The following is a 27598-nucleotide window of genomic DNA, read 5'->3' on the forward strand; positions in this document are numbered from 1 at the left end:
AATTGGCACATCGATTCTTTATCAATTCTCGGTGTCAAAAGTAAAATGACGGTTCTGGTTGTGGCGTGGTAAGCTCTGAAAGTTATTCACTTTTGGTGGGAAAATGGAAAAAATGAAGCGCCTGCGTAACAGTTTTGAAGCCGAAATTCATCACGTAACCGAACGGCAATCCAACACATTTTGGTTGACGAGCACCAAAACAAGCCACCAACAAAGAAAGTTTGGTTATGCCACCAGGAATGCATCACGAAAACCTCAACTTCCACCCTGACATCTCAACAATGAAGCATCAAAAAAACTGCAAAAAAGTATGCAAAAGATGCAAAAAGATAAGAACCTACGTTAGGCACGATTCGCATATGGTCACCCACTATACTACTGAGTGCCCGCTTGGGGGCTTGAGTAAGGCAGAGCGGACGGGATACCCTTTAGTCCACCAGCTATGAACGTAGATATTGGGACTTACAAACTAGCGTTTCTTAAAGGTATATTGGTTCCTAGTTGGGTTGGGCGATATGAACTGGCTTGTTATTCAAAATCTATTGTGACATGTCACATATCATGGCTGCCTCTAAACTGGTATGATACTTGACCTTTTGGAGGGAGTTCTCACGTATTCGTTTCCACCCAATCACTCCAAAACTTCACGACGTTGTCGCTGAGGATGGTAACCTCAAATGCTCCAGCCCTTCCGCTTGCATCTCCTCCACCTCCAAAGCCTTCATTCACCATACTATCAACGACCAACCAAGTTTCCCCGACCTCCCTATCGGGCCTTAAATCTACATCCTCCAACCTTGCTACCCCTTCTACAAATCCATCGTCGCCTCCCGCAACATCGTCATTCCATCCTCCAGCAACCCATCGTTTCCTACCGTTTTCCCAGACACCGATCCGAAGGTATTCTCCCGAACTCTTCTTTGCGACTCTAATCTTCCCCTTTGATAGCCGTGTCATATACAGCCGTATCGAAGATGTCTTGGCTGGAACTTGGCATCTAGAGGATGTCGTATGCAACCCTGCGTCTTCATTTGGGATGACGGTTAGGTCACTTTGTCCAAGAGGCACCGAAGACCCCACTGTAATCGTAAACGGTGCATATTGATCCGATGTATAGGTACTCGCAACGATAGTATATGCACCTCTGGGAACTTGTTGTGCAGAACACATTGTAAAAAAGCGTTTATACTCCCCGCTGTTGGCAAGAAATTTGTTGCGGGTGAGAGTGTGCACTCTTTTCCCTCCATCGGAATGTAGAAGTGCAACATGGATCAATGGTGAAGCGGCAGTTTCCGCTGTGATGGCTTTACCGACAGATCTTCCGTCATCTGAAGGCTTGGCGTGAATTGAGAGGCCGATTTGGAGGTCTGCGGGTTGGGATAGGGAGATTTTGAACATGGGGTTGCGGCCATACTCGCGGCTTTCGGTGTTCCCGCCTGTGGCGGATATGGTCCACGAACCTTTGACGGTAAACAAATGCGGGTATGGTTCGTCAACGGGTTCAAAGGCCATAGGAATCGACGCGAAAGCCGAAATTGTGAAGCTATGGTTTGATTCGGCCGGAACGAGGTCCTGGCTAGAGACTACGACTGTGTATGCAGTTTTAGCGGGTACCTCAAGGCGGAGGAGGGTTTGCGGGCTGTCGACGTAAGGGCCGCGCTTGAGGTAACCAGATGATTGGTATACACGTTTCCCGTTTGTCGCAAAGACATAGAGGGATATGTGACCACTTTTGTTCCAGAGGGTTTTGCGATCGAAGCCTTGTTTACGGAGAAGATGACGGGAGAGGAGGATCCAGGCTTTTGAAGGGGTAGATGATTTGTTGACTAGTTTGTATTGAGGGTTTCCCCAGAAGCACCCGGGGACGTTCCAGAGGTGATCGGTGGTCGATGGCTTAGTTATATCTGATAGTTGTGGCCAGCTAAAGTGCCAATCATACCGGTGGTTCCAAAGAGCCGGATTCCAGTTTAGATAGATAGAGTCGAAGTACCGGAATACGCTATTTAGATCAATCCAAACAGCGGATTGGGAGGGCGATTGGGCTAGTTCCTCTGGGTAGGCGTCTTCATCAGATTCGCTATCTTCATCTTCATCAGATTTAGGATCGTCGAAGTCGCCATCTGAGTCGTCGTCTGAATCATCGATAGCGAGTGGACCGGACCAGTTACCACCTGTCTTCCACGGGTTCTTGACTAACAGCCAACGTCCTATTCGACCACTCTCTGATGCGACTTCCTGAAGCCCTATTATGGCATAATCGTGTTCTCCAACGAGTCCGTGGCCTTCCCAAGCTTCAAGCACACCGGTACCGAGAGTCATAAGGACGTCACCGCTCTGCCAAGTTTGGTAGACCCGATCCCAGAGCGTTAGTGGTTCAGCTAGTTCGAGACTGAGGTCCGCTGGATTTCCTTTCAAGAATAGATGTTCTGGTATCCATCCGGTGAAACAGTAGAGATCAGTCCCTGAGTTCGAACCGGGGAAATCGTAGCCTCCCATAGCTTTCAAATAGGCTTTCTCAAGCAAACTCGGAAGAATAAAACTGGGGTGTTCGTTGGATGCTACATGGAGAGAATGCTTTGAATCTCCCAACGAGGCAGGTAAAAAGTCGTCTATGATGACCTTTGATTAAGGTGTAAGCTTAGTACTCGAGTGATCGAGACAACGATGACGTACCTTTCTGTAGCACCCATTAAGCCACAATTTGACCATGTACTTCCCGGTGGGACTCACAACGGGAACGCCATCTTTTTGAGGCCAGATGATACAAGATATGAGACTGCCGTGCCCTTTCTGCTCTCTTGTGAAAGCAGCGCATAACGAGGCTACGACACTGCAATCCGATATTATATCCTGCGAAAGATCTGCTGCGAGATCTTCCCCTTCTCTTTCAAGTATCATATTCTCCATCCCATTCCATAACTCCCGAGGTCTATACCATCGATCGAAGTTCTTTTGCTGCTGGACAGAGAGAGACAGAGGCCCCGTTGAGTCCGTGAAGGTTTCCTTCCCCGGAGACGGTACGAATTCTGAATATTTGGGGCATGATTTATCTTCCCATGGCCAGAAACTGTGCGGTGCGAGCTTAGAAGAGGATAGTTGGATGATTTGCTCCGACTTTGAGAGAGCTCTTTGAGAAACTGGTGCCCTCTTGACGGGTCTCTGCGCTGCCGAAGTCGGATTTTGAATTGAAGGTGTAGACGATACGAATTCACCTTTAGCATCATTCGAGGAGGCGACAGTTAAGTCTATACCGACCATCCCGGCGGTTATTCCCTGAACATTTACATCCTGAAGACCGGTACTGCCACTTTGGTCACCGCTGGCCTTTAGTTTCTTGAACTCGTCGCCTTTTTTTAGCAATTGCATCAACTTCCCATGTAGTCTCTGCTTTTCAGTAGGGTTCATGCAGGCCTTCCATGCCGGAAGATACAAGTCAGCAGCCTTGATACAGGCATCGAGGGCAGCAGCGGGGTCATTTCGAGACACCGCTTGGGAGATGAGCGATTCTGCTTCCTTGGAGAGAGACCCGTCAGCGAGGAACGGCAATGGAATGAATACGAAGAAGAGTCGCCGCCGTGGGGTCTAACAAGCGTACCGCCGCTCTCCTCAATATATCCCCCATGTTCGCTGGAAGGCCTCCTTGGCTTTTGGTCTCGACAAACCCTCCTTACCCCTTCAGGATACTAAATACTTTAGCCAGGCCGTCGGAGGCACCGATAATATTAGCTATTAGGTGCTAGGTATTAGGTATTAGGTATTAGTTTGGCGATGCGGGGCGACGTCACTGCCGAAAGGCCACAGGTATCAGGTCGAGTCTGTTTACCCGCGGTTGCATTAAGTGAACTCTGGTTGGCTTTCACGCGAACGCTGCTGGAAGACCTCGGCTTACAACCCGCACCATCTCTCCGGATTAACACTGTCCCCCATCCACCTTACCCGACGCAGCGGACCTACCCCAAAAACAAGCTGGGTCCCTCCTTCCCTTCTAAAGCTCCTCCACCATGGTTTCCTAAATTATATCTCTTCCTGCATCTGCATTCTTGTTTTTCTTCTCACCGTCGACGCTTGTTTATTATCGTTTCTCCCAGTGTTATTGCAAGCAGTTGCGCATTTCGATTTGATCACAAGCCGAAAAAACGGTAACGACGGAATAACCCCTTTGGACCCACTAAATAATCAATAGCTCGCTATTGCCATGTCGCTCTCGAAAGAAGCCGCTCTGCCGGCCTGGGGATACGCTGTCGCCGGTGCTACAGGCGCCGTATTGGCAAATGCGACAGTGTATCCACTCGATATGTTCGTACTATCATTTCATACTATTTACAATGAAGTTCATCAAGCACGTGCTAATTGATATCGCAGTGTTAAAACGCGTCTACAAGTCCAAGTCAAGAAGAAGGCAGTTCAGACCGATGGTGTTCTTGTTTCCGAAGATCCGGAGAAACAGACTCCTGCTGTGTAGGTTGCCGACCAGGATTCCTTCCCTCCATCCGATATTTGATGGTGTGACAAAGAACCGAAAATACTGATACATGTTGTCTGATATTGATAGTCCCGAGCCGGAACACTATGCTTCAACCATGGATGCTATCAGGAAGATTAAGAAGAAGGAAGGTCTCTCAGGCCTTTATGCCGGCATGCCTGGTTCCCTGATCGGTGTCGCTTCCACAAACTTTGCCTACTTTTATTGGTATACGTTTGTGCGAACATATTATCTGTCTGTGCAAGCGGCCCAGGGAAATCTCTCCACGGTTGCCGAGCTTTCATTGGGCGCTGTAGCCGGAGCTTTGGCCCAGTTGTTCACCATCCCTGTCGCTGTTGTAACAACCAGGCAGCAGACATCTGAGAAGGATGATAGGAAAGATTTGATATCTACTGCCAAGGATGTTATCGGAGAGGATGGCTGGACCGGATTGTGGAGTGGGTTGAAGGCGAGTTTGGTGCTCGTTGTCAATCCTGCTATCACCTATGGCGCCTACCAGAGGTGTAGGGAGACTATCTACCCTGGAAAAAAGAACCTTAAGCCATTGGAAGCTTTCTGTAAGTCGCCTTGATCACATGGCTAGCATGTCAAGCTTGAACGATCAGGGCCAGGTGCTAACGATCATATAGTCCTCGGAGCGCTTTCTAAGTCTCTGGCGACCTTTGCCACCCAGCCCCTCATTGTCGCTAAGGTTGGACTTCAATCGAACCCACCAGCTGGCCAAAAGAAGTTCAAGTCTTTCGTCGAAGTTATGAGATACATTGTCCATCACGAAGGTCTGTTCGGCCTATACAAGGGAATCGGCCCACAGTTGATGAAGGGCTTGTTGGTCCAAGGCCTTTTGATGATGACGAAGGAACGTGTCGAGCTCATTTTCTTATTGATGTACAGATGGTTGATCAAGAAGCTTGGGAAATAAATTCGTTAACGGGAATTAGGCGTCGGTAATCTTAATCCTCCTAGGGAAGGGGGGTGGTAGGTATACGATATGGGTTTTGTTCCTTCTGCGTTTATTATTTTAATCGGAGCGTTACTGGTTATTTCTTTTTGAAAAGGTTCCTACTTCTGAAATCTACTTCCGATTTCATGCTTTGTTACTTCGCTTCGATGCAATACCTGTATTTGTATAGCTAGATTTTCACTGTCTCAGGTCGCCTCAGGCTGTAGAATCGTTAGAATATCGCAGTCGATTTCAGCATCATCTTTTCAAATTTTATTAGAAAAACTTCGTATATAATCTGTGATATCATTTCGATTGCGTACACAACAATATATGAGAAAACGAGTCGATAAATGGTCCAAAGGTATAGATTTAAGCAGACACAAAATCAAAAACAAAGGACGCTGGAATTACCGGAATATAAGGAAGGGACAGGGGGGTAGGGGAAAAGACTACAACCAATAAAAGATCAAGAGGAGGAAAAGAAATTGGCCTCCAAAAGCCAGAAACATGGGAAAGATCATGTCGAGCGGTCTTTCAAAATAATAATGCCCGTTTTATGCTTGTTTGTGAGCAATATCCCCTGCTCTTCTTATTCTTCTTCAAATTTTCTTTTTTTTTTGTTGTTGGCCTTTCATTTTTACGTCTTTCATTTGGTACTATAGTCAGGGGTCGTAATGTTTCTTCTACTGCTTCTTTGTTGGTAGCGTTTAGACGTATTGAGAGATCCACTGGAAACCCTCCTTGTAACCTATTTTGAGCCGTCGCGGTTAGTGCCGATCCCGCGACTAGTTTATAAAAAGCCGAAGAGGCGTACCTTGTCTCATAACCACACTACACATAAAGAGTTCAATCGGCCTGATTCCTTCCATTGGGGTCTTGCCCCTTCCGGTGGTCTGGTACAATCCCAACTGGTGTCTCAATTCAGCCTCGCTGACGGCCAAATGGTGGTCAATCTTGTTTCCAAGGATTGCAAATGGAACTTTGGAGAGTTCTTCCATAGACAGGAGGGCATCGAGTTCGGCTTTAGCTTCAGGTAGACGCTCGAGATCTTTGGCGTCAACGAGGAAGATGATGCCGGAGACTTCGGGGAAGTAGTCTTTCCAGAGACGACGGGCTGGAGAAGATGGGTATTAGCTCCTCTATCTTTTGATATTAAAGTTAGTAGTACTGGTGATTACCTTGCTGGTGGCCACCAAGATCGAAGGTGGTGAATCTGCAGTTGCCGATGGCAAGTTCCTCGGAAGTGGGATGTAACGTGGGGGTAAGGACAGCTACTCGGTCATTCTAAGAGCCGGAACAAAATACTGAGTTAGAATGAAGTCTTATAGCACCGTATAGTCCAACATTGCCTCCAAAGTCCCATCGGATAGGCACTATGGTGGACCCGAGGCGTGCACGAGGGAGGATAAGTACCTTCAACATGTGCAATAAAGTTGTCTTTCCGGCATTGTCGAGACCGAGGAAGAGGAGTTTGGCATGCTTGTTCAAAAGCCCGAGAGAGGCGAGGACGTCCCAAACTAGAGTATATAAGATACGAATGTTAGATAATCTCAACAGCCAATACTATAAATAAAAAAAGGCTGTTTTCAAAATTTTTTTTGTTTTTTGCTGTGCGAAGCTATGAGGGATGGATAGCACTTCTGATAGGCGATGGATGATGCATGAGGTCATGCAGCCGAAGCTTAATACATACACCAGTTGATAATGAACATTGCGGCAGTGGTCTTCTGTAGGAGGTATGCGGTAGAATGATATGGCAAGAAAGGGTACGGGGATTGATTGGACGGGAGAGGCAGGGAGTGATGACGACGATGGTTGGTTATAGTCTGATTCTTTGATGCTGTAGAAGGAAGAGGGATAGGAAGGGGTGGTTGTGACGATTATAAAAGTTGGTCTGGGCGGGCAGGCAAAAAAACGAACACGTTGAGCTTACTGCCGCCCTTTCACAGGCACCACCGCTTTATATCGCCACATACGCCCAAACAACAAAAAAACGTAACACCACTGCCAGGCCACTCGGATTACATAAGACATTTTTTTTGGTTTAAAGAGACCTGCAGCAGGCAGGGATTATGTGATCGGAAACTCCCTTTGTTCTTTCATATAAGCCTTCTGTTGCGCTATGGTAAAATTTCGACTCAAACCAGATCCCTCGATGTTCGCAGCGTGCATATCTGAGCATAGACTAAACCATGAGTCTACCGGACGATACCATTTTGGAGTAACACAGTGTCACACATCGCATAAATTACTAGTGAACCCGAGCGAATGGGATTGGTGCTTCCTGAACTCAAACTCAAAATTATTATTTACAAAATGCAGGGAATTTTGGGGGCAGGGGGAGGAAGCACTTTGGAACTGTCATGAGGAATAAAAACCCGGCGCTAGTATTGCCTTTAGACGCTGAGCAGAAGATCGAAAACTCGCTTTGAATAAATGTGCCTGGATTGAAAAGCTGCTGCACTGGTTCTAACCCGAATATTGAGACGTCTGAGTCGACTCTAAATTCATGTGCGAGTGAATGGCGACTCCGATGGAATGGAGCTTAAAAGACAGCGTGTTCACTCACGACAAGATCTCTTCGGAATCCTATATCGATGGTCCCAGACTTTTGTGCCGATATTCTCTCCTTCACCCTCGGGCCCCTCCTGGGAATTGACAACATGTTGGTCCGTATTAATCTAAATACCACCCTATGTCGAGGCCGCTGGCTTAGAAGCACTGCCCATATCCTCCGGACGCTGATAGCACTCCTCGAGTACTACAAGGGCATCCTCTATTTCCGCGCGGCCATAGGGAGTGTGCACATAGGGAAATTGGTGAAGATAGTATTTATCTAGCATGGAGACAACATACTCTGGGAACTTTCCCGGAGAACCTTGTGCGTAAGGGTTTGTGATCGATGGTGCATTCAGGTCGTCTTTCCAGTAGTAATGATGCTGGCTTTTCGCAACTGTGAAACGGTGTTTCTCGGATATCAAGATCGAACCAATTTTCAGTTCATATGGGTAGCACGATGAAACTCTATGAAGGATGCTAAATTTGTCATTCGGCTCTGGTCTCTGATATAGAAATCTTGTGGTTAGCTCTTGACGTTTCCCCATTAGTTAAGTTAGGTAGCGTCGTCGTTTGAATACTTACAATCCGATAGGTAGACTGTTTTTCGACCAAGTCAAGGCGATCAAGCCATTGGTCATCTAGCTCTGACCCAAAAGCCTTCGTTTGATCTTCCCATGTGTGATTCTTTAGATTGGTTAACCAAACTTTTACCGATTTTTCGATCACATAATCCACCCAAACGTTACTCTGTGTCGGGTCTGAGGTTATCCAAAAGAAAAGGTTAGCGACACTCAGAATGTCTACGAACCGCCATCTAGTGCATATGCATACTCTGTTTAATATAACCATATTAGCTAAACCACTCTGCATTTAATCAACTAAAAAATCAAAGAGCGGACGAAGCCTGTTTCAAGTTAGCTACAATCTAGGTTCTTCAGGTGATCATACTTCCGAATCAAATTCATCCACCGACGGCCTAAAACCGCGAAGTCCAAATGCTAGATCCGTAGATGGAAACCTATCCAGATAGGTTCTCCATAGACTTTCTGTATTCAATTGCTTTAGAATCTGAGTTGCAACGTCTTGCTCCTTCGGAGTCGTTCCGTATGTCAGGCATTTTGTAATCCTGCGTTTAATCGATAAAAGCCAGTCGTCTCCTACATCGTCGGTTCGAGGCGGTGGAGCGTTGGAATCCCGTTTGGGATTTGGGTGTTTGAATGTTGATTCGACACGGTTGCCGACTATATAAGAACGGACATTGCTTCGCAGAACCAGAGACTTAGAATATGGCAGACTGCGACGCCCGATTCGCAAAATTACGGGTCGCAGCGACATTCTGCCCGACGAGGTTGCCGAGAACTGGAAGCTCTGAAGCTCTAGTTAACTCGGACCTATACAATCTAGCCTGAGCACGCAAGAGTTGCTGACTAAGACTGCCACACACGGTCCAACACATTCATTTCATTGTCTTGGGATTTCTTTACGTAAATTTTTTCGATCGATATATTGGAAAGATTCCATGATATTTCTTCTCTCGTGGTAAAACATAGTATAGAAGACACAAATAATATACATTAATTCTTCCAGGCGGCTGTGGGCCGGGTATATAATCGTAAATGCTAAAACACTGTAGTTGAAAGAAAAAACAGCAAAGGGAACAGGTGCTATACACCTCCGACGTTTATACTTTTCTCAGAACCGTCTACTTCTTTTATACTCTCACTCGTCTGAATAGTCGTCTTCACTAGGATTCCCTTAATACTAGTATTATCGCTTTGGGCATCTCCTCTTTCAAGATCATCCATCTCATGATCCTCCTGTCTCGCGCAGTGCGTGCTAATAACTGTCGAGTTCGGCGGAATATGACTTCGAATGTGACTTTTGCCGCCGGTGCCACCGGTAAGTCCACTCTTAGGCCCAGTGGAAGAGAGATAGTAGGAGCTTTCGTCGCCACGACGGTATAGTACGTATATCGTGGGTACCATGGCCACGATGCTGGCAAAGAGGGTTTCGATAGAAGCCCACATCGTGCGAGAAAGTTGAATACGGGATTTACTTGTTCCTTGAATAAGACGGGGGACACATATAGCGACTAGGAAGAATCCGAGGGAGAAAATACCGCAGAGTTGGAGGCGTCTACGGGGTTCTAGATGTTAGCTGTACTTCGGGTAATATGTGAGATATGTTGTTCGAGAATATTTAACCTTCCAAGTGAGATTTTGGCTTTGAAGACGAGTGGGAATGGAACGGCGATTAACATGACATCTGTTATCATATTACCGATTTCTAGGCTCTGTTGTTAGATCTTAAAGTTGTTATAATTGAATTTGAACCTGCGGTGTAACCGTACCATATGTGATGAGCCAAAGATTTCCCTGAACACTGATTTATGTAACTTCGGTTAGAATGCGTGGCCAATGGTCCCAAAAGATACATCGATTGCCTTACCACTTTCCAGGGTCAGGATCGACCTGCCACCAAAGCTCGAATGGCCGGCACTCTATGAACACAGCTACTGAAGCTGCGATATACGTGATAGCAAGAGTTACGGAAAACGCCCAGATGATGGGTTTCTCCCATGCCATTCTTCGAATGATTCGTCGTAGGAAATCGAGAACCGCAAGTTTGAGGCACCATAGTCTACTTTTCCGTAAGTATGGTGTGAAATTATAGTAATAGTATCGCGATATTGAATACGAACTCACAATGTCGTTAGGGAAAATCTGCCAGGCAGATTCAACTTGCTGCATAGTACTATTTGATCCAGTTCATCTTTTGTAAAATTCCAATTCGCTCTTTCCTGCGGCGTTATTGCTATAAACACCTTGTGTCAGTATCTTGTAATCTTGGAGGAGGCAATGAAACTTTATAGATCTAGATATAAGTACTTACTTGTTACGGTACCATATTTCAATATAAAATGCTGGCAGACAACTCGAACAATCATAAAAACTGCTGCCAAAGCTGTCCACATATCCCCTAGGTTAAATTTCTCCTGCCTGTACTTTCGAAACCCCAGCCTCAACATGAAGAGGAGAAAGCCGATTCCATTACATGTCCATAATGAAGAAGGATCGTTATCGCCGGACATTATAAAGTGTGTGCAAATGCTATGATGATGAAATACGGAAAGCCAAAAGAACAAAAGGGACGGACAGTTTGACCATATGGCTTAATGCTATTACCATAGGGCCTCCACCGTTCTAGAAGGGCGTGAAAAAGCGTGTGCCATGATTCAGGGAAAGGGCAGCATTATTATAGAACCCAAGTTAATATACCTTGACTTCTCAGGAACCTTGCCGCAAGCCTGCATAGCCTGATAGGTATCTGCAACGTGGGAAGGGAATTTTATGAAAACGAGGGTACCCGGCTAGCCAAGTGTAGGAAACGAAACATTTGATTTTGCTATGGGCACCAGCATCGCCTATATGTGTGAGTTTACTATCCTAATTCATCGTTAAGTTTTTGCTTTTACCCAACTTCTCGGAAACTTAGTAACCGGAGGCTAACTTTTTTGGTTTATGGTTCAAGGAGATTCTAGATTCGAATATTCATGGGTATGCGAAAAGATGTCAATCGCATGCTACCTGAGACCTATACATAAAGACTAAGGAAGGAAGAGGAAAAAACGCCTCTTAGCTCCGCTATCCGTATCACAGAGGGCGGGATGAGATGTCAACGTCAAAGCGTGGCATCTTTCTTGCGCACACCCAATTTGAAGGCTACCCCCACATGTGCCGCTAGTTAGCTGGAGTAACTTTGAACCCTAGTTTGAATCTATTTTGGTTGAAATATCGCACCAATGAGCCAGCATTTGCATTGTGTCTGTTTCGTGATGGTGTCGAAACCATCCCTTTAACTAGAAGTGAATGCATTCATGTCATATGAATCGTGGCAAAAATAGGCCGAACTATCCGGGAAAAAAAAAGTTCAAAGCCACAACCAAAGCGATATACCTGTAAATTATGATATCGATATATCTGTTACTAAACCCCGAGCTGAGATCGATATTACCATGGATCCAGCTATAACCCCACAATGTGTTGGCGTACTCTTAGACAATAGACTCAAATTCAATCGATACTGCCTGGCTTGAAGCGTATGAAGCGTGAAAATGTGGGGAAAACTGTGGGGCATGGTTCTGAGCTGTGAAATCAAAAGCGGCCAGTGCAATGCAAAGTTTTTTCGTCTATGCTCAATGTCTGTGCAACATCTCCCACTTGTAATATGTAATGTACCGGAAGACGGTCAGTTTTTTGTCGACTAGTCCTTTTTCTCTTTCTCTCGATTTGGAGCGATGATTGCGGCGATACTTGGGCCTCTGGAGCACCAAGTTGTGTCATAGCGAAGGGTCATAGCACAGGGTCTGTATGCTTGCCTCGATTCTATGGATAATGCGCCTAACTTTGGGCTGAGGCTACCGAGCTCAAGTGGTATATATTGGCAAGCTCCCAAGTCTTTCTTGGGATTTTGAGTTGGCCGTTCTTTTGTCCTATTTTTTCGGTTCGAATTTCCCCTTAAGTCCGGCCAGTTTCGAATGGGCGCATCGACGGGTCTAGAGTGTATGCCGTCGAACCCGAGGCTGGAGATTTTTTTCTCTCAATAAATTGCACAGATAGCAGCTGAACTGTCGACCCCCTGTTTCGAGGAAATTGCTTGGCAGTGAATAAGAGTCTTGTAGCGATCCGGCGTCTGGGGAATCAATCCTCGCTTCAATTGAACTTTGTATTTTTGCTCCACCGGAAAAATGTTTCGTGCAACGATAGGGGTAGGGACTTCATTTCATGGCTCCACAAAAGACCATGGGGTTGGATACTAGAGATTCGACGACGTATTTTCAGCTTGCACCGTCGGTTTACCCCCTTGTTTCGACTACTCCGGCTTCTTGGGATCGACTCGATTTGGAAATTGATCGATTGATTGTGCAACCTGACGAACCACCTCTCAACTCATTGGAATTATGATATTTGATACTGATTCGATTCTCTTTCTTTCATTATCTGCAAAAGTTTATAGGGATTGGAGCAAAGGTACACCCGAACCTTGTTTCCTAGGTGCGCAGAAAAAGCTGCCCCGGAGCTAGGATTAGGAATTAAAATTCATTGGACCTTTGGGTTGCAACGTTGAGCTTGTATTATAATCATACGAAGATGGTGCTTAATTTAAAAATTTGGTTCATTCAATAGTGTACAAGTTGGCCTACGTATACAGATTACACAACTATGCCGGCACGCCATTGCCATCAGAAATTTCTGATTGAAAAGGAGGAGAAGGGTTTTTTTTTGGCTAGGTACTCAACTTTAAGACATCCTATGAATTACTGATCCCTAGGCCCGGCGTCTACATGCTACAATGAACATACGAAATAATTTGGAGATACTATATTAATCTAAGATCTGGCTCTTGGCTTTCGAAATTTTGTTCCTGGAAATTTTTGATCCATAGACAAAGATGTAATCGCAACGTTGAAGATGAGTTTTCCGCACTTGCAGGGCCTGGGGACTCTTTATTGATACTTCGGGGGTAGAATGAGAAACACCAGAGGACCATCAATTAAGATCAGCCGGATCTATGAATAACTTGCGGATTCTCAGCGCAAAGACTTATAAGCTTAATCTATGACTGGATAGCTTTTAAGATTCCTGCCACCTGCCACCTTGCATACAAATAAAATTAATTGCAGCTTTCATCCATCCGATTGTACTTTTCATCCACATTCGTGGTGCTTGTCTCGAACGCCTGCCACTTATTTCTTTGTCCAAAAAAGGTTATTCATAATTTCATTTATTATTCTAAGCGACACCATTTTTAAGTACGCTAGAAACGTCCTCCCAGCTATTCGCTTCAACTTTAGACTCATAGACTGGCGGTAAATTTAATCGCTAGTTTGGTTTTCAAGACAATCATAAACTTCTAGCGCCAAGTAATTGATAGAAATGAAGTCCCGCGAAAATATTCTCGAATATTCGCTTCCTTCAAAGTATATGTACTTGCAAGGGTCCAAAGTAGTCTCGAGGCTAGCCCACCAATCAAAGAGGAAACTTCCGTTCTTAAATAATTTCGAAATTTGACATAGTTTGTGCTAGAGTGATGCGGCAAGTTCCGAACATAAACTTCCAAACCATAGGATTTGATCATTCGGAACCCTTACCATGAGGGAGCTTCTGCCACACGTCATGATCAATTAGGTTCCGAAGAGTTGTGCCATTATAAAACCAAGCCTCTGAGATCTCGTTACCCACCCTTGCTGTTTGTGGTGTCTGCGTGAATCGTTTTTCCAGGTAAGTTGCCGAAACATCCCAGCGTTTTCTACCGTACATACTTCTTATTAGTTAAGTTCCAAATAAGTATTGTTCATGTTGAAGGATGCTCGAGAGGTAGGTTTAGAGGTAGTGATAACTTTCGCCTGGAAGGCCTTGGTAAATTCCATCTTTACATATGTTTGGCGTCATGACAGGTGAGTTTGCAGGATAATAGCTCCAATCGTCGAATTCCCGTATCAGTAGCTTCTATAACATTATCTAGCCTTCTCCCTCTCCCTCACTTTATTTTTTTGTGAAAAACAGGTAATAACATGAACTTGTAGCTACGCTAGCGTGTGGATATTTCTCATAAAAATTGCGTGACGCAAATCGTATTATGCTGGACTGATATGCGTGATTAAGACTTCATAATGAAAGTCCTTTATATATCAATGTCGCATGGATATTAAAGGGAGTCGATCTCGGGCTTGTAGTGATATATATGATAGGAAGTTCATATCGCTCCAAGTGCATGTGACGAGACCATCGCGGGAAATATCCTGTTAACCTACAGGGCGTATCGGTATATTCGTGGAATTGTATTATCTATTCCTTAGTGCCCGAGTCATCTGATTTCATCGAATTTTAGGTAATAATTTTTTGACGACGTTATAATTCACTTGCATTTGATTTCTTTCTAGGAATATATTGTATTGTGGTAAAAGAAATACGTCTTGTGATATAATTTTGATATATCTGATGCTTTGGTAGAGAAACGTTCGAAACTGCACATCAATACGGGTCTAAAATAATATCAGCCCTCTTCAGATTTGCTGGGAAATTTATCGAACCCAGCGTGAGGTCTAGACATAGGGGGTTGATGCTAGTTGCTATTCCTTAGAGCTTGCGCTCAGCCATATGGCGACATGTCGACAATCTTTGTTTGCGACTTGTTAGCTGCGTAATTAAATCCTTATGTGATTTGGGGTCCTTCTTGCTCACCTTTCGCATCATATAATTCAATTCCTTTTCTTTCTCAGCGGGCGATAGAGCCTTCACCTTCTCATACCGTATTCAGATAGCCCCTTCTATGCTTGGGGGTTGTCGTGGACTTTGGGGCGGACCCCGAAGGACCTTGAGTGAACCTTGGGAGTGGGCCTTGTGGTACCCTGATACTCATCGTGGCTTGTCCTAACGACATCAACGAAGTTAGTATAAGATTTCCGATCCTATATCCTCGATATATATTTGTTTTTGAAAACCAATAAGATTGGATAACGATATTGGTTCTCATCCTGACTAACTTCTTTAAGTCGAATATTTGGCTCTGTGATTTCGAAATATAAAATTTTATCATCGTTGGTAAGCTTGGGATTGCCTTAAGGTTGAGTTTGATAGAGAATCAATATATGTCTGTGCATAGAATGCTCGATACTGGTAAACCCGGTATCCCCTCCCTAGATAAATATATCATCATGTTCTTGTAGAGCTTGTCCTTCATATATAAATAATTTTGATAAATATATTCGACAGGCAGAAATCTTCTGCGGGTTTGTTGAGGTTGATATCGAATGCAACTGTTTTGTTGATTCTTTGTATTCCGCTTTGTATATATGCTAGTGGACAAGCTGGTCAAGGACATGAAGCCCGTTCGATAAATGATTTGGTCTTAAGCTTAGTTCTCAAGTCTAGATGTTTCAAAAGTCTACGATTATGTTATGTTCGAAGACTAGAGACGAGGAAAGAATAGTTTTCCGAAAAGTTTTCCCAAAGTTTTCCCTTAGGGAGTTTCCCCAGAGATTTCCCTCAAGAGGTCCCCGAGAGCAGACAAGTATCGTATCTAAAATGGCACTTATCTGCTTCGCTTGCTATATATGACTCTATCTATCTATGTACGGGAACTCTAAAGCCAACTATATGATAGTATCGACGAGAGATATTTCGTGGACAGCCTTAGTCTAATCCACGGGCAGCTCGTACTTCTACGACGGGACAGTATGGAGATAGTATGCTCGATGAAGTAAATGTGCCATCAATACTTAGAGGGTGTACAGAAACGCCTTTTGTAATAAAATCATAAAACGCCAGTCGCTAAAACGCAGTGCATACTCGTAATCAATAATTCATCCAAAAGGGCCCATGATAAAAGAAAAGCCCGTATTAAAACAGGCTCGTGAGACAAAACAATAAAAGGGCCCATAATAAAAGAAAAGCCCATATTAAAACAGACTCGTGAGGCAAAACAATAAAAGGGCCCATAATAAAGAAAAGCCCGTATTAAAACAGGCTCGTGAGAAAAACAATAAAAGGGCCCATAAAACAGAAGCAAAAAAGGACGGGGCACAGCCCAGGTCTTTGTACCAAAAGGAAAACAAAGCTTTAAAAAAAGAAGAAGAAAAGGATGGGCCATGCTAGGTCCTTGTAGAAGTGAGGAGGGCGTGAGGAGGGCGGCGACGAAGAAGGAGGGTGGCGGCAACAAGATCCAGGCCGAAGGCTTCCTAGCCATTCGGTCAGATCTTGTTGAAGAAGTCGATCGTGACCTGTAGTGGGGTCCGGTGCCTCAACTTCGGGACCTGGTTGCCCCGGGCCTTGGTTGGGGCCAAGTTTTCCCCGAACCTTGGCCTGGTGGCAACCAGGCGTGGGCGGGTCCTCAAAATGCCGAAACGGCCGGCGACCTTGTACTCGATAAAGCCCTCGCAATTACCTAGTGGGGCGGGAGCGGGAGGGAGGGAGACGTTCGCCATGGGCATCTTGTGGATACGTAGCGGCAAAATTACGTCGTTATTCTCCGGATCGTAATTATTGGTATAATATTTGGCGATGGGGGGCTGTGACTGGGTGACCTTGTACTTGATAAAGCTCTCGCAATTACCTAGTAGGGCGGGAGTGGGAGGGAGGGAGACGTTCGCCATGGGTATCTTGTGGATACGTGGCGGCAAAATTACGTCGTTATTCCCCGGATCGTAATTATTGGTATAATATTTGGCGATGGGGGGCTGTGACTGGGCGCCCTGTAAAAGGCGTGCCGGGATGACGGGGACGTTGGTGCCGATAGAAATAGCCGCGGCAGGCTTTTTGGCCTTGAGCCAATGGGTGACTTCGGTCAGAGGCTCTCGTCTGTAGCGCCTGGTGCCGAAGACACGGGCCGTCCCAGTCAATGGTGGGATGACTGAGGCTCCGACGCTCAACCCGGTCTCTCGCCGGTAATCGGTTGAGGCGCTGGACATGATATCCATGCCCTCGATCTCTCTCATAAGAGCCTGTGGCTCCGTTTCGACGGAGTCCGGGAGGGAGGCGACATCAACTGTCGGCGTCGGGGATGGTGTCGAGACGTCTCTGTCCGGGCTTGGAGTCTGCTCGGTTGGGGTGGCCACGGTTGGCCGAGCACCCAGTTGCCCTTGTTGTGGGCGATAGTTCTGTTGACAGTCGAGTGCATACTGGCACCCAGCCTTCACATCTTCCAAAACAGCGATGCGCTGTTTGATGAGACCACTTTTGATCTTGACGATCTCGTTAATCACACCCGTGGGCTGCGAAAATCGCTGAATTTTGGTCTGGACGTGTTTTAGTGGGAGGTGTTTGAGCCCTGTTAGTGAAGGCTTCTTCGGAATGGCTTCAGAGGCCTCAGCCCGCTGGGACCAGGCTGCGATCAAGCCCTTAACCTTGCTGGGAGCTGGTGCTTGGGCTGGTGGGGGTGGCGATACTGCTCCATCTGCAGCAATTGCCTTAGCAATGGCTTCGTCAATGCTTGCGAATTTAGGTGTGTCGCTGGTCGCTGGGGTCATATTTCCCAAGGGCCAATCCAGAGGAGAGGTAAGGAGCCTTGAATGGTTAACCATGTCGACGGCTTTGCAAAAGAGGTTTGTATGAATAAAGGATAAAGGTAAAAGGGTAGAGGCACAAAGGCACAAAGGCAGAAGAGAAGCTTGAGGACTAAAAAGGTTGGTATGGAGAGGATAGAAAGGTAGAGCGGGGTTGAGGAGGAAAGGAAGAAATCCCTGGGGAACGTAGACGGCGGGGGGTTCTTATACCCCTCCATTTGCTCCGGTGATATCAATCCTGAAATATGAAATGATATTGAAATATTCGCTCTATATTCGGTGTCGACGACAACCTTTGGATCGTCGGGTGGAAATATAATGTATTTTTTGGACGAACCACAATTGAATTGAGGCACCAGAAGACAATAAAATTGTTCCACCAGGGGCAGTTCCGATACCATGATATATTCTGCCCATGGTGAAGAAGAGGAGAGGGCGAATGAGACAGTGTCCGGGCCTGATAGGGCTCTACAAATATCCGCCTGCGGGGAAGATATCCGTGGACTGTGCATACCGGCGTCCAGGCCGCTATATCCATCCTTTTTTTAGGAAATAAAAAAAAGAGGAGATACCATGCCCGTATATTCCACCATAATTGATCCACAAATGGGTTTAGATCCATATGAATACCCAACAGACCCCCTAAATGGTATCCCTGACCTCGACGTCCATTCTGAGGTCTAGCTTTTCTCCTTCTTCGAGTTTTTTAGCCTCCACCATCTCTCGGGCCTTCTTCCATAGCTCCTGATCCATCTTCCTTCCAACAGAGTCAGATCTTCCACTTAAGGCACCGATGTCGAGGCCGCTCGCAGAGTTACTACCTGCAGCTGGAGGTGTGGAACCGGCCGGTGAAGTGAGAACGGCGGGTAACGGGATATCCGCTTGCTCTAGGGCATATATCTGACGCTTCAGAGTCGATATTATCGAATGTACTGAGGTGTGATACTGTGCTGATTGTGTCTTGAAAGTAGACTGGGATGGTTTTGGAGAGGAAAGGGTGGTTATGGCAGCTGATGCCGTTGTGAGCAATGAAGTTATTTCCTAGACAGAGTTAGTTAGCATAAAGCACTTCAACTACCAATGTATCTAACTAACTGGGTAGCAGATCCTTGTGTGGATAATCTTACTTTATCGATTTGGTTCAGCTGTTTTATTCTGTCCGCTGGAGAGAACTCGACAGGCTGTTGGGTGTTTGGCTCCGTCGGAGCATCAAGCGGAGAGGATTCCATGATAGGGTTGGGTTTGGATTGACCTCGATAGTAACGACGGTGGTGGCGGAAGCTATTACGGGCCGACCAGGGAGGAACGAAGCTCTTAATGATGGATTGATGTTGATGTTAGATTTGACGTTAGCTTGAAGAAGCCCGTGTTGCGAAGGCCTCAAAGTCTTGGCGCCATCCGTTCCACCCGCCAAAATTTCGGACTTCAAACAGACAGACGCCAACCCACCCATCCCACCACCGACCGCATTCCCGATCTCGAAACCAGAAGTCCAACTTCCCACCCCCGCTATCTCCTCCCTTCAACCACCCACAATGCAGTCTTTGCGTCTCCTCCGAACCGCTACCCTCAGGGCGAAGCCTATGTCCTCGACAATCCGCGCGCCAGTGCGAAGAGGATACGCTGAGGCTGTTGCCTCGGATAAGATCAAGCTTAGCTTGACTCTTCCTCATCAGGTAGGATCAATTGGGTCGTCTATATCTCTTGTATGGAATGTCTACTGACCCTTTCTATGTTTCTAGGCTATCTACAAGGCCACCGATGTGTATGCCCCCCAATTGAAAACCGCCGATATTCCCGCTCCGACTAATATATATTGCGTTTTGAACGGAACAGCGTCCAGGTCAATATTCCAGCCGAATCCGGTGTTATGGGTGTCCTCGCGAACCACGTTCCATCGATCGAACAGTTGAAGGCCGGTATCGTTGATATCATCGAGGAGGGTGGTGCTAACAAGCAATTCTTCGGTATGGGAAAATGGCTCAAATGGATTAATGGGGGTATTGGATAGGATATCTGACATGAGTTTCTTTAGTCTCTGGTGGATTCGCTGTAGTTCAGCCAAACAGCAGATTGAGCATTAATGCTGTTGAGGCTTATACCCTCGATGAGTTCAGCTTGGATGTAAGAATTTCTCGGGTATCGTGGGTTCAAAACGACGGTTAGCTGATGATTGAAACTCGAATATAGGCCGTCAAGTCCCAGCTGGCAGAGGCCACCAAGATCGCTTCCGGCAGCGGCAGCGAGCAGGATATCGCCGAGGCTAAGATCGAGGTTGAGGTATGTAACCCCTCGTTTGGGTTATATGTTACTCAGATGCTAACGAATGAAATAGGTCCTCGAGACATTACAGGCCGCCCTTAAGGCTTAATTTCATTAACACCTTGGTTTTCTCCTAAAACACATCTTCGTGTACATTTACTTTTGTTTTCTTTTGAATTATCCCCAAAAAGAAAGTATATATGGTGAATTGATAGTAGCTGGATGAGCGATATCCAAATCATAGATTTTGTTCTCTTACTTGGATAAATGATATTACAAGCGAGGTTCTCGTGGCCATTTACATGGTTATGTACAACGATATAAGGTACTACATACAGGTTCAGTAGAATATAATACTGGTTTACCTACTCTGTTGATATGGGTAGTACTTTGTCTCACCCTTCAGCAGGACGTCTAGTCCCTTTCTTTCTCTCTCCCATGCCCAACCCTGCCTATCAATTCTATAAATCAACCCGCTTTCCCCAATTTTCAATTTCGCGAAGTCCTCCATTCTCAATGCCCTAACTACCTTTCTGAAACCGACATATACTAGCCAGCCGATATATTTTACAGGACCGAAGTAGCCCTTGAATTCCCATCTATTGATAGCAGAGCCGGGCAAATGGAAGATATCAACCATAGTGGTTGCCTTTGGGGTCGAATTGATGAGACGTCTCTTGAAGGGGATAATAGATCGGGCTTGGATTTGGAGCGAGACGGATGGTGGGACAGAGCCGACTTTGGGGATGGCGACTATTCGGTGGATCATCCTAGGTCTGATATTAATTTCTGTGGTTTCTGTTATTGAGTTGATTATAGGAAAGTATACCTCGATGGCACCCAGAAACAATAGGCACAGATAAACAATCCCATACCCGCCCCAAGGGCACTGACACCCTTCGTCCACCGCGGTGCCTCCGGCTGACAAATTACATTGTCGTAGAATTCAAATCCGGCCCAACTTATCGACGCCACAGACAGCGAGTAGTAAATATAGATTAACAGCCGAGAACCGGATTGATATAGCACGGTTTCATGACCAGCCCTAGCAAGATTTTCCTCGAGAGACCAGTATCTAGGTGAATTTGAGGATATAGATTGGCTTAAGGAGCCGCTGGGCTTTAAACCCGAACGTTTGACGGGTTTTGAGGCATAGGTTCGGGTTAGTCGTAGGAGGGTCGATGGACGGATTGGTTTGAATGTAGTTGTGATTGTGGTATAGCCGGAGCATGGGAGGGAGGAGGCCATGGGATGTCGAAGCAGGCGGAGGCCTAGAGTGGTAGTTGGTATCGACATGGTGTCGTCTGGTCGTAGTCGTCGACGGGGTACGTCAAGATATGCCGTATTGTAAGGCAACTGTCAAAAATATGAACAGTCACTGCCACCCACCCACCGGTTAACAGGGACAGTTGAATATGTCGACCTCCCTTGTGAGGTTTCCCAGAGCCAATTGAAGATACCCAATATCGATATCGATACCGATATCTCGCGGCGAGGGCGGGTTGGAGTTGCAGGTAAAATTTGTAGCGAAGATGCGGCTCTTGCGAGTGACAGGGATCTATAAACTCCGACTGGCTGGTCCCATTCTTTCGCTCCCTGTGGCCCGGCAGACCTGGCCTTCACATGGGCAATAATTCAAGCTAATGCAGGTTGACTGTGATCCAATACCTATACCTACAATCCGATGTGGGACACGTCTACGTCTACATATCCATTCCCATTAAATTTAATATCGGCGGCTGTTGTCTGCCTGTCTGCCTGCTGCCTGCACCCAAAGCCGAGTAACTCGACTCGTCGTATTCCCGTCGTATTGATTTCTCCAAACCGGAAGCTTCAAAAGCCGGAGTAATAGATATACAGTATGCATATGCTGCTCGGCCACATGCGTCTTTAAATCACTCTGCAGAAGATCCGGCCAGTGTATATGAGAAGTGACAGAGTCGGATGACATGAAGCACTCAAATGGCTGCTCCATTGATTACTTAATATATAATAGGGGGGAGTGGCTGCATGTGATTGTGCGCATCCCGACAGCTTGCTGCCCTCCATTAGCCCAGTCCGGTGGCCCCACTTCCAGCGCTGTTCAGGGTAGCGACGTATCTTAAGTTCAAATATGATGGCTCCTTGGACTCTTGCCTGGCTTCGAATCGGTTTCTGTTCTGTCATTTCTCCCCGGAATATCTTCAGATTCAGTTTTCGATTCTCACCGTTGGCCATCTGATCTGTAGCAGCTGGCAATTGCAGAGGCGGACATCTCTTCAGCCAACACTTTACATCATATCCGAACAGCCCAGGTCCAGCCGACAGCCTCCACCATATTAAGCATTCCCCAGATCACTCGAACTACCCCGGATATCGGTATCGATACTATGATAAAAGCCGTCGCCTGGCTGTCAATACGACAGTAGCCATTACCGTTACTACCCTAACACCACCATGGCTTCGAACGACTCTGTAACCGATGCCTCGGAGCCTTACGCGGCTCACGAATACCCTCCGGAGTTCGTCGTCGACTATAGCAATAAAAAGCGTACGTTTTTTTAAAAAAAAATTTGCACGATATTGTACGGGTATCGATATAAGGGGTCACTAATAGAATATTATTTTAGATATCAACCAGTTTGCTCAAGTCTTAAATGCTCCACCGAGTGCACCGGATGTATTTATTAGCGCTGAGAGCGACTGGAAACCTATACGGCAGCGGGTCGGCAAACGGCGAAGAAAGTCCAGGAAGGATGAAACTAGAGAAGGTGCCTAAAAACATCTATACTTTTGAGATAGATTGTTATTGATATAGGATGCTAAGATTATATTGTGTTTATAGGCTTCTCGTATGCACTGTTCAGCTGGCCGTTACTGCTACTAGTGTTTGGATGGATTCTCTTCTTAGGGTATACTATACCTCCCCAAGGTCTACTGAAATCTCGGAATTGCGAGACATTTATAACTTTTTTTTATTTATAGATTCTTATACTTCCTCACGAGAATCTACATATGGTTATACGAACACTTCGTTACACACCGTGGCAAACGTCAAAGACTACGTTTAGCCCTCCGAAAATCCCGAAACTATGACGAATGGAAGGTCGCCGCTCAGGAGTTAGACCACTATCTTGGCGCCGACGAGTGGAGAGAGACGGAAGAGTTTAGTTATTACGACTATATCACAATCCGAAGGGTTCTGACCGAGCTTCAAGACTTCCGACTACGGGCAAAGAAGGATGATGATGTTATCGAAGGATTGGCGGCGTTGGTTAGAGCGTGTGTCAAAAATGATTTTGCTGGTATCGAAAACCCGAGGCTTTACAGTCAAACGTATTATGGGACGAAGAATCTGTTACAGGATTACTATGATGAGTGTATGACCAGGCTTCGTACTCCCAAATTTAGGCTGTTGCTGACTGTTCTTAGTGGAGAGGTGCCTGCGCATTCTCGTTGATACCGACCAGCTAACATCGGACGAAAAACGAAAGTTATTCAAACACCTTTCCAAGAACCTCGGTCGAACGGCTCTATGCCTCTCGGGGGGTGCATGTTTTGCATACTATCATTTTGGTGTTTTACGTGCCCACCTTGACGCCGGCGTCATCCCCAACATCATCACGGGAACTTCTGGAGGTGGACTCGTAGCGGCTTTGGTTGGCACTCGAACCGATGAGGAACTCAAAATCGTTATTCGTCCGGAGCTTGCAGACAAAATCACAGCATGCCATGATAGTATGGCTGTATGGATGACTCGATGGTGGAAAACAGGCGCCAGATTTGACTCCGTGGACTGGGCCAGTCGAGCTTTATGGTTTACTCGGGGCAGCATGACCTTCCGGGAGGCGTACGAACGGACAGGCCGAACCCTCAATATCTCCTGTGTTCCGTCGAATCCGAACAGCCCGAGTATCCTTCTAAATCACATTACAGCCCCCGACTGTGTCATCTGGACGGCATTGCTTGCTTCGGCTGCAGTTCCTGGTATCCTGAATCCGGTCGTGCTAATGATGAAAACTAAAAACGACGATTTGATACCCTACTCCTTCGGCCACAAATGGAAGGACGGCAGTATCCGTACCGACATCCCCCTTCAAGCTTTAAACCTCCACTTCAACGTAAACTTCCCGATCGTCTCACAAGTCAACCCGCACATTACACTTTTCTTCTTCTCATCCCGCGGTACCGTCGGCCGACCGGTATCTCACAGAAAAGGCCGCGGTTGGCGTGGTGGATTTCTGGGGAGTGCGACAGAGCAATACCTTAAACTCGATTTAAACAAATGGCTTAAAGTCATAAGGCACCTGGAACTCCTCCCTCGTCCGTTAGGTACCGACTGGAGTACCCTCTTTCTTCAACGATTCTACGGCCGTGTCAATATTCTTCCGCGTACGAAGCTTATTGATTATTATTACATCCTCTCCGACCCTTCACGTGAACGATTATCGTGGATGATAAAGTCCGGGGAACATGCTACTTTTCCTAAATTGAAGTTTATTAGGAATAGATGGAAGATTGAAAAGTTGGTGGAGGAAGGGAGGAGGAAGCATAAGGGTAAAGGAGCGGAGTTGGAGGCTATCTTGAGTTCAGAGGATATAGCGAGTCTTCTGAAGCAAAAGAAAGGCGGTAGTGGATCGATTAGTAAGAGGAATTCTAGACGGATGTCGGCGGATTTGTCGAACATTGTTGGTACCGCACCCGGACTTCCCAATGGAATCGGAGAAAGTAGGTCACCGACTACTACTGGCTCTTCTGGAACGGCGAGTCCGAATGCTCAGCGGTTCAGTTGGTTTAAGAATAACCTATGGTCTGGGAGTATCAATGATGTCCTGGCGAGTCCGAGGAATACGGAGTTTAGAAGGCGGAGTGTGATGAGTTTGAAGGGGTTGGGGTTGGGATCGAGGAATGGAAGTCAGGAGACGGTTAGGGCGGTGCTTGAGGGCGACGGTGGAGCCAATGGTGGGCTGTTTACACCTATTCCCGCACAGGCGGATAGTGGGATGAGTGAGGGAGAAGACGAAGGGAGGTATTTTGGAGCAGCAGGAGGGGAGTTCGGAGGATACGAAGATCTTACGAGCGCAGTTGGGACGGAAGATAGTGCGAGCGGGAGTGATGGGGATGTTTTTAGTGGGAGTGAAGGGAGAAATGGATTTGAGGAATACGATGATGAAGACGGATTAGAGATGGGAAGGGGGGTTGAAGCTGGTGGTAAGCCGGGTAAGATGGAATTTTTCAGCGCCGGACCATCTTAAAGGCTATGGTTTGTAGGTTTTTCTTCAGTTTCCTTGGGGTATATCTTAGGCGCGGGGTGGTAAATTGTATTTTTGTTGTCACAGGATAAACGTTAAACTTGGGGCCGGCTGGGAATATTATATCGATTGGGCATTACCGTTGGAGTCAGAGAACATCATGGTTAGAAAAGCGCGGTTTTTATAAGGCTCTAGTCTCAAAATTTTCAATTTCTTTTCTTTTATAAAATTTGGATCGCATTTTAGAATTATATTATTCGAAAGATTGGCTGGAGAAATCAATTCACTTTATACAAGTACTTAGTATACAAGGCCCCTATGCTAATATCTAATCTGAAGCAATATGCATCTCACCCATACCTCTCCTTCATCGCCCGATATTTCTTCAAATAGTACCTGCGTGGCATACATATTAACACTGAACCCTTAATATGAAGTTTACATCTAATCCAATAATTTTTGGCATTTGATGCATATTCTTTTTAAAAGAAAAAGAAAAGAAAATAACACTTACAAAGTCTCAACTTCCTTCTTAACAAACTCTGCCCTAGCGATTGCATTTTTAATATCCTCTTCTTTGGTTAATCCTGCACCCTTTGAGAATGCTTTATGGCAGCGGGTGCGGAAGTAGGTGTAGCCTAGGGGGTAGGATTTTCCGAGGTAGAGGAGTTCTAAATATACACTTTGTTTTTAAAAAAATTCTTATTTGAAAGTTTATCAATCGGAGAAACCTTAAGGATAGAAGATCAGTATATCGAAACGAACCTTTGTAGATGTTTAGAACTTGATGGCGGAGGGTGGACATTTTAATGCCATTGTTGACGTTGCAAACCTGGACCTGAACGTGCAGCTAGGCGTCGTGCTGTAATTATGGAGAATATAGCATCACTTGAAAAGAAGTTTGTGATTTAGACGAAGCTATAACGAACCGGTGAGGTTTCTATGATATGCGTATGTTCCCTGAGCTTAGTGGCACCGGCAAAAGGGGCTTCGTCTGGTGAAGAACGACGACGTCACAACGCAGGAAATACAACAGAGTGTGAAGTTTTGGATGGTTTAGCATTAGTCAGGGCCAGCCGCTAGATTCTCGAGATATGTAGTGGTACGAGACTATGTAAATAAATTTTACAAAGAAGAAAACCATGCATATTCCGTGTTTGTGGGGAAATTATGCTGGCATCACATTTTGAAGTATATGACCTAAGAAATACCCTGTAACTTCAGAAAAGCCAAGCAGATAGTCTTCCACCACGCTAACATTCACAAAAAGGACAGTATTGATCTGAGCTAAGTGTATATACATATATTGGTATCTTAGAGGGAAATCTTCGTCTAACTTGCAGCTCATACTGTCAAAATTTGGTGGAGTTTTCCAGTGCCTTTTAGTAATCGGTTTACCTGCACCTTTCCACCTTAGAGGTTGGATATTCACATTATTGAATCTTGGATTGCGTTCTCTTATTATCATGTCATGGGTACCGTGATTGCTACAACATGATTCCCCGGCTGTATTTAAGTTGAGGGGCTTTTCAGGAATAGCGTTCCAGGCGATTCCATTTCTTTCATTTCACTTCACTTCACTTCATCCTCCAAGTCCCACCAAGGGGCATAATCTCAACATGTATGCACATACATTATATCCGCAATATATTTTATTATGTGACAACTATAGCCGCTAAAGTTGATAGCAGATCTTATGGAGAAGCTCTGGCCCCCAGATTCTTCTAATATATACGAACCTTACTATCCATATCACTGTTTCATGATATCATGAGTCTTCGAATAGTATCCGAGGCTTATGACCTACACTATCTTAATATTAGTCAAGACATCTACATGTTTTTCGACTTTCTTTATAGCTACTGAGCATGGTATAACCCACCACCCTAAAGACCGACAAGATGACGAGAGCTCTTCTAAGCAATATATATGCTAGAGGCCATATAACAGAACAGCGGGTTATCAACTATATGTTCCGAAATACAAAATCCTCGCGCCCGCAAAAACGGGAGTATGTCGCCTAGATTCGAGGCCAAACCCACTGAGGACCTAGTAGT

General features: G+C 45.7%; 10 protein-coding genes across 10 annotated transcripts; 3 read left to right on the plus strand and 7 right to left on the minus strand.

Moving 5' to 3' along the window:
* Positions 1-609: 609 nt before the first annotated feature.
* On the minus strand, positions 610-3622 carry DFL_001981 (uncharacterized protein; the record flags this gene model as incomplete). The annotated part of the gene is made up of 3 exons (XM_067630696.1): positions 610-2619; positions 2674-3513; positions 3596-3622. 3 exons carry the CDS (start codon positions 3620-3622, stop codon positions 610-612), a joined length of 2877 nt encoding a protein of 958 aa, XP_067493315.1.
* A 573-nt stretch (positions 3623-4195) lies between these two features.
* DFL_001982 (uncharacterized protein) lies at positions 4196-5402 on the plus strand (the record flags this gene model as incomplete). The annotated part of the gene is made up of 4 exons (XM_067630697.1): positions 4196-4296; positions 4363-4458; positions 4553-5040; positions 5113-5402. The coding sequence occupies 4 exons, from the start codon at positions 4196-4198 to the stop codon at positions 5400-5402; spliced, it is 975 nt and encodes a 324-aa protein (XP_067493316.1).
* Positions 5403-6133: 731 nt separating this feature from the next.
* Positions 6134-7138, minus strand: DFL_001983 (uncharacterized protein; the record flags this gene model as incomplete). Its single annotated transcript, XM_067630698.1, has 5 exons — positions 6134-6174; positions 6241-6540; positions 6605-6710; positions 6840-6943; positions 7120-7138. The coding sequence occupies 5 exons, from the start codon at positions 7136-7138 to the stop codon at positions 6134-6136; spliced, it is 570 nt and encodes a 189-aa protein (XP_067493317.1).
* Positions 7139-8119: 981 nt separating this feature from the next.
* DFL_001984 (uncharacterized protein) lies at positions 8120-11076 on the minus strand (the record flags this gene model as incomplete). Its single annotated transcript, XM_067630699.1, has 11 exons — positions 8120-8488; positions 8568-8669; positions 8732-8743; positions 8817-8849; positions 8934-9226; positions 9673-10121; positions 10190-10271; positions 10336-10367; positions 10434-10625; positions 10691-10799; positions 10878-11076. 11 exons carry the CDS (start codon positions 11074-11076, stop codon positions 8120-8122), a joined length of 1872 nt encoding a protein of 623 aa, XP_067493318.1.
* A 5661-nt stretch (positions 11077-16737) lies between these two features.
* On the minus strand, positions 16738-18012 carry DFL_001985 (uncharacterized protein; the record flags this gene model as incomplete). The annotated part of the gene is made up of 1 exon (XM_067630700.1): positions 16738-18012. One exon carries the CDS (start codon positions 18010-18012, stop codon positions 16738-16740), a length of 1275 nt encoding a protein of 424 aa, XP_067493319.1.
* Positions 18013-18690: 678 nt separating this feature from the next.
* DFL_001986 (uncharacterized protein) lies at positions 18691-19277 on the minus strand (the record flags this gene model as incomplete). The annotated part of the gene is made up of 2 exons (XM_067630701.1): positions 18691-19089; positions 19176-19277. 2 exons carry the CDS (start codon positions 19275-19277, stop codon positions 18691-18693), a joined length of 501 nt encoding a protein of 166 aa, XP_067493320.1.
* Positions 19278-19583: 306 nt separating this feature from the next.
* Positions 19584-20419, plus strand: DFL_001987 (uncharacterized protein; the record flags this gene model as incomplete). Its single annotated transcript, XM_067630702.1, has 6 exons — positions 19584-19724; positions 19791-19813; positions 19885-20015; positions 20084-20172; positions 20239-20328; positions 20384-20419. The coding sequence occupies 6 exons, from the start codon at positions 19584-19586 to the stop codon at positions 20417-20419; spliced, it is 510 nt and encodes a 169-aa protein (XP_067493321.1).
* A 252-nt stretch (positions 20420-20671) lies between these two features.
* DFL_001988 (uncharacterized protein) lies at positions 20672-21606 on the minus strand (the record flags this gene model as incomplete). The annotated part of the gene is made up of 2 exons (XM_067630703.1): positions 20672-21080; positions 21140-21606. The coding sequence occupies 2 exons, from the start codon at positions 21604-21606 to the stop codon at positions 20672-20674; spliced, it is 876 nt and encodes a 291-aa protein (XP_067493322.1).
* Positions 21607-22746: 1140 nt separating this feature from the next.
* Positions 22747-25544, plus strand: DFL_001989 (uncharacterized protein; the record flags this gene model as incomplete). Its single annotated transcript, XM_067630704.1, has 5 exons — positions 22747-22840; positions 22920-23060; positions 23135-23201; positions 23275-23669; positions 23722-25544. 5 exons carry the CDS (start codon positions 22747-22749, stop codon positions 25542-25544), a joined length of 2520 nt encoding a protein of 839 aa, XP_067493323.1.
* Positions 25545-26051: 507 nt separating this feature from the next.
* On the minus strand, positions 26052-26346 carry DFL_001990 (uncharacterized protein; the record flags this gene model as incomplete). The annotated part of the gene is made up of 2 exons (XM_067630706.1): positions 26052-26212; positions 26307-26346. 2 exons carry the CDS (start codon positions 26344-26346, stop codon positions 26052-26054), a joined length of 201 nt encoding a protein of 66 aa, XP_067493324.1.
* Between the last annotated feature and the right edge of the window lie 1252 nt (positions 26347-27598).

Source organism: Arthrobotrys flagrans, assembly GCF_004000055.1.
Source record: "Arthrobotrys flagrans strain CBS H-5679 chromosome Unknown unitig_3, whole genome shotgun sequence".
NCBI classification, from domain to species: Eukaryota; Fungi; Ascomycota; class Orbiliomycetes; order Orbiliales; family Orbiliaceae; genus Arthrobotrys; species Arthrobotrys flagrans.